The sequence below is a fragment of the Rhincodon typus genome, chromosome 31, assembly GCF_021869965.1.
Source record: "Rhincodon typus isolate 14 chromosome 31, sRhiTyp1.1, whole genome shotgun sequence".
Classification (NCBI taxonomy): Eukaryota; Metazoa; Chordata; class Chondrichthyes; order Orectolobiformes; family Rhincodontidae; genus Rhincodon; species Rhincodon typus.
The window spans coordinates 33,907,370-33,913,560 of NC_063362.1; the positions used below are offsets into that span (position 1 = coordinate 33,907,370).

Here is a 6,191-nt window from a genome sequence, read left to right on the forward strand (position 1 = left end):
CTGTCAAGCTTGCTTTAAACTGATGAGGATGTTCCCATTACCAGCTTCCATATATTATCTTGAGGGTTACCAGGATTGGGAATAAAACTGGTGTCTGCTTCCACTTAAGCAGCCAACAGGAAGAAATCTCAAATGTTCCTTTTCAGAAGACGTAACACAGGCCAGTTCCTGGTGCAGTTTGCAGCCCCTGGGAGCTGAGCAATAGCCTAACCTGTATCCAGACAAACAGATCTCGCACTGAGGGCTACCAGCCAGGATGTTGGGTACCAGTTGGTGCTAATGAGCTGCTGAGTCTACTTCTAGTTTTTTTTTGTATGTATGTTCCAATGCTTTGGGCATAGGGACCCCATTGATACCTTATTCCAGGGAGACAAAAGAATTGAGGGTTTAGAAAGATGGATGGCCAAAGTAAAGTGCACCCAAGAAGAGATTTAGATTTTATTTAATGTTCCCGGCTTATATGTAGTTCCAAGCCCACAATGAGTACATAAAGACTTGGAAATTCAGGCATTGATCAGAAGATCATAGAATCTCTAAAGTGCAGAAGCAGGCCCTTTGGCCCATCAAGTCTGAAGAGTATCCCACCCAGACTCATGCTCCTACCTTATACCCATAATCCTCCATTTCCCAACATACACATCCATGAACACTATGGGTGATTTAGCATGGCTAATCCACCTGGCCAGCATATCTTTGGTCGTGGGTGGAAATTGAAGCACCCAGTGGAAACCCATGCAAACTCCAAATAAACAGTCACCCAAGGCTGGAATCGAACCCGGGTCCCTGGCGCTGTGAGGCAGCAGTGCTAACTACTGAGCCACCATGCTCCCCAAGCCTAGTTAGTGCAGAAACCGGGATGCTAGCACCATTAGCACCAACTGGTACCCAACATCCTGATTGTGCCATCAGTTGTGCTCTCACTGGAGCCGTTCATCAGAATGACTCGCAACCCCAGCAGGACTGGCTATGTACAATGAACAGTTGTTATGCTGCCACCAGGAGTTAACACAATATTCAAATAACCTGTATTGAACGTGGGATGTGTTAAGTGTAACCATGCTGAAGGCACGTAGTGTAAATAACAAATGCTTGTGCTTTTCTTGTTGAATATTTTAGGTAGAGGGCCCTGTGCTAAGAATCTTGCAGGTGACTCGTGCTGATGATGGCGATTATATCTGCCGCGCAGAAAACATCTTCGGAATGCAACAACTTAAATTCTCCGTCTTGGTTACCTCCACAACATCCAGTATGTAAACCCAGTCATTCTTGTTCATTATTGAACTATTCACAATTGGATGTTACCACCAGTTTTATTGAATGGTGCTGGTTTCATATTGTTGTCTGCTTGCAGAGAGTTTAATTGTACGTTAAAGAAAAGAGAACTTTCATTTCTATAGCACCTTGCAAAACCTTGAGTTGTTTCAAAATGTTTCACAGCTAACTAAGTACTTTCAAAATGTAGTCACTCTTGTGGTGTAGGATCTAGTTCAGAATGTATATCAAAGTTTTTGGAATAAAGTCTGATGACTTGATTAGGTGGAGAGTTTTATAACATGACAGGCTTATCCTGATAAAATCAAGTTAAAACGCTGATTGATTTTAAGCTGGAAGTAAATAAGTGTGGCTTTATTTACTCTTTGGAGATCCATGAAAGCTTGGATTTTCTTCACTTGAGTCTTCAAGTAAAGATTGAAGCTAAAGTCAGAAAGTATACCAACCAGAATATCACTATCTGGACAGGGAAAAATGCTTCACTGAGCGCAGTTAGTGCTCAGCTGCAGGGAACCCAGTCTGTGGTTACCTTTCGTTTAGTGGTAACGCACTCACCTCTGTGTCAGCAAATCATGAGTTCACATCACAGGAACTTGAGCACGTCATCCAGGCTGGAAGTGTCAGTGCTGCACTGTCAGTGTACCACCTTTCAGATGAAGCAGTAAAGTAAAACCCTTGTCTACCTTCATGGACGGATCCATGTCACCAGGGAGCGTGGGATTCCTCCCCAGAATCTGAACCATTATCATGTTCAAAACCACGCAGAGTTTAGATAGAGCAAGTAGTGTTTCTGGTGACAGCATCTGTTAACAGAGGACACCAATTTAAGGAGATTCCCAAAAGCACCAGAGCTGACCTGAGGAAATACTCTTTAGTTCACAGAGTTACGGTGATTTGGAACACACTCTGAAGGAGTGCTGGATGTTGATTCAAAAAGGAATTGGAAAGATACTTAAAGGGTAAACCTTGACAGGGTTTTCCAGAATGAGTTGGGGAAGAGGATTAATCAGAAAGTTCCTACTCCTGCAATGACCTTTCATCAGCACCAGATGGGTCGCATATGCTCCATCTGTGTTGTATCACTCAATCACATTGATCCCTAACCAACATTATTAAAACAAAATAGACAGCTGGTCACTGGTTTCACTGCTGTTTGTGGGATTTTTACAGTGGCTGCTTTTCTCTACATTCAGGAGTGATTCTAATGCAACATTACTTTGTTAGTTGCAGTGTACTTTAGAATGTCATGGAGTTGTAAAAAATGCTTTACAAATGCATCATCTTACTTTTACCACATATTGGCATAATATTTGAGGGAGATTGTGGTGTGGTGGTAATGTCACTCATGTGGTAAACCCAAAGTCCAGACTGATGCCGTGGGGACATGAGTTCGAATCCCACCAAACTTTGTAAAAACCCATCTGGTTCACCAGTGTACCTATAGGGAAGGAAAGCTGCCATTTTACGGTCTGGCCTACATGTGACTCCAGACCGACAGCAACTGCCATTTGAAATGACCTAACAAGACACTCAGTTCAAGGGGCAGTTAAGGATGGGCTATAGATAGTGACCATGCCAATGGCACCCACATTCAATGGAAGAAGAAGAATTATTTTGTGGTTAAAAAAAGAAGCTGTTCATTCTTTTGCTACCTTATGCTTAATGTTAACCTTTCTCGTTGTGCTATAGGGGAACTGTTGCCAATTATAAATACGGGGCCACAAGACGTTACTGTCATTGAAGGTGGTGATGCCTCCTTCAGCTGTCAAGTTGTTGATGGAGCTCAACCATTCAGCATCAAGTGGAAAACACCTAATGAACCATTACAAGGTACACCGCAATGGGACTTAGAGCTGTGTTGTGTAAAATGCTGATACCTGAAGGTAGAATGGGAGCTGGTGAACAGGTTAACCTTTTAACCTTTTGCCTAGAATGTGTTTAAAGAAGGACTTTTTTTTATAGAATCCCTACAGTGTGGAAACAGGCCCTTCGGCCCAACACGTCCACACTGATCCTTGGAGCATCCCACCCAGACACATCCCCAAAGAACCCACCTAATCTACACATCCCTGAACACTATGGGACAATTTAGCGTGGCCAATCCATCCTAACCTGCACATCTTTGGATTGTGTGAGGAAACCGGAGCACCCGGAGGAAACCCTCTCAGACACGGGGAGAATGTGCAAACTCCACACAGACAGTCGCCTCAGGGTGGAATTGAACCTGTGTCCCTGGTGCTGTGAGGCAGCAGTGCTAACCACTGAACCACCATGCTGCCCCCTATTCTTCAAATAACCATTTAATTGGGATTTTCATTAAGGTCTATTTTAATATAATGTTCCCATTACTTAACCTGCCCTCATGTATCATGGCGGCATGGTGGCTCAGTGGTTAGCACTGCTGCCTCACAGCACCAGGGACCCGGGTTCAATTCCAGACTTGGATGACTGTCTGTTTGGAGTTTGCAAGTTCTCCCCATGTCTGTGTGGGTTTCCTCCTACAGTCCAAAGATGCACAGGCTTGGCCATGCTAAATTGCCCAATAGTGTCCAGGAATGTACACACTAGGTGGACTAGCCATGGGAAATGCACGGTCACAGGAATAGAGTGGGGGAACTGGGTTTGGGTGGGATGCTGTTCAGAGGGTCAAATGGCCTCTTTCCACACTGTCGGGCTTCTATGATTGCTAATGTGTACATGGAGCCAGAGAGATATATAAGTGGGACCACACTCCGGAATGTTAAGTCCATGCAGCGTCTCCCAGGTACCTGATTAGTACAGGGTGTTTCAGGGAGATCCAGCAAAAGGAAAAATTAATAGACTTCAAGCAGAACACCTTGCAATATAAGCCATTGAACATTAGACCCAATGTGTTTACTGTGAAAGGTGGAGATTGTTTTCCTCACTCTCTTATTGACTCTTGAACCACACACTGTACTGTTTTGTGAGGGTGACGGTCTTGGACTGAGATAGACAAGGTCAGAAGTCACACGATGCCAGGTTATAGTCCAACAGTTCATTTGAAATCACAAGCTTTCGGAGCGCTGCTCCTTTGTCAAGTGGCGTTTCGTCATCTGATGAAAGAGCAGTACTCCAAAAGCTTGTCAATTCAAATAAACCTGTTGAAATATCACCTGGTGTCGTGTAACTTCTGCCCTTATTTTTTAAATGAAATGTTTAAAGGCTGGGTGTTGCTGTCTGGATTGCAAGTTTTAGATTGTCTCAATCATTGAGAAGCCTTACTTTTCCTGGATTTCATCTAGCTTCAAACCACACACCTTGGTTTAAAGGTGTTGATACCAGATTTATGACAGTGGCTATCCAGCAGTAAATGTATTACTAAGTTGTTAATGATCGCATCAATGCAGCCTTGTTCTTCCTCTTCACTGTTTTGAAGCCTATATGTCAGTCTCTTGCGCAGCAAACGCAGGACACATCTGAACTATCGCAATAGCAACATGAAGTTCTTCTAACAGCTTTATCTGCTCATCTTGTGTTTCAGCTAATGTGAAGATCAGTAATGATGGCTCTGTGATTAAAATCACTCGAGCTCGTCAGCGTGATCAAGGCCAGTACAAATGTGTAGCTCAAAATCGGTTTGGATCAGCATTCAGCATAATGACTCTGGTTGTACAAGGTACAAAGTTGTAAAGTAGAAATGCTTTTTTAAAAAGTAGGCCCATCTGTGGAAGCATCATTTCACAACTATCTCTGCATTTTGTTACCCCTGACAGTTGACCAGTTCTCAATGTTCCTGTCTCTTGATAATGCATGTTTTCTTGGATTTTCTCCAAAGGTTGCTGAATTAAGTACATCATTTACATTGTGACCTTACTCTTTGATTTATGCCTTCCTGAAGAATATTTAGCATTTTGTTGACTTTCCTGTAGCACATGACCAAAGTGTTTATTCACTCCTCATCTCTTGGGTTCCCTTTTCAAACTCCATTCTCCTGACCCAAAAAAATTCATGTAATCTGGCACACACTGGTAACAGATGGCACCGGTAAATCAAAAATGTTGGTTAACAGAAGAAGCACTGACTTTAATGAAAATCATGTACCATTCAGTCCTGTGAGTTCTGTCAGTAGTTAATGAGCTTTGGGAACCACTCGGGGTCTTTGAAAACGAAAGCAGAGCTGAATAAGTACTTGCAATAGCAAGTGGGCAAGTTTAAAGAATATTGGCTGACTTTAGTTGTGCAGTTATTAAACTTCACAACAACCGGCTAAAGCTGTCCAGCTGTTACGACAACACTCGGATGGTGGTCTCCATCAATACAGCTTCCATTTGGAAAAGTACACAGGTTCACTGGGGGATATTGAAGATTCTGGGTGGTGGAGCATTCTGATTTATACAGAGCTAGATAATGCAAATTTTAACTTAAATCATTTGCCCTTCTTCAATTAAATTGTTTGTCAGCAAAGGCAAAACCAATTTAATATATTTATTCCTCTTAATTCAGTGGAATTGCCTGCACTGTGCTTTCAAGTATCAGCCATGTGTCAGTAATAGCACAGTCATTACTGAGCCAGAAGCTTGTGGGTTCCAACTTGAGTAAATGATCTGGGTTGGCAATCCAACGCAGTCCTGATGTAGTGCTGCACTGTCAGTGACTCTCACGCTTTGGATGAGATGTTAAAACCTGAGACCATGTCAGAACTGTTGGGAGAAGTAAAATTTCCCATTGCACTATATGAGAAAGAATAATGGAATTTCTGCTGGGGTCCTGGCCAACAAAAATGCAACTTCAATTATGACTAGAACAGTTAATTATCTCATTGCTGTTTGTGGGATCTTGCTGTGACTTGAGTTGATTGCCTCATTTTCCTGCATTATAAACAGGAGCAGGTTGTCTGGGAGGCATGTAGAGATATCTTGAGAAGGACTGTATGAAAGAGCTATTTTCTTTATTTTCAG

The 6,191-nt window shown here is 42.7% G+C and overlaps 2 protein-coding genes across 3 annotated transcripts in view; one reads left to right on the forward strand and one right to left on the reverse strand.

Annotated features, from left to right (window-relative positions):
* The window catches only part of LOC109916956 (proproteinase E-like), a 202,709-nt gene that overhangs the window by 161,739 nt on the left and 34,779 nt on the right, over positions 1–6,191 (reverse strand). The window lies entirely within an intron of this gene.
* hspg2 (heparan sulfate proteoglycan 2) overlaps positions 1–6,191 on the forward strand; it is a 523,628-nt gene that overhangs the window by 99,937 nt on the left and 417,500 nt on the right. The window contains exons 17-19 of the mRNA XM_048614908.1: positions 1,117–1,246; positions 2,962–3,102; positions 4,775–4,909. Coding sequence (XP_048470865.1) covers positions 1,117–1,246; positions 2,962–3,102; positions 4,775–4,909 — 406 coding nt within the window. The remainder of the gene's footprint in view (positions 1–1,116; positions 1,247–2,961; positions 3,103–4,774; positions 4,910–6,191) is intronic.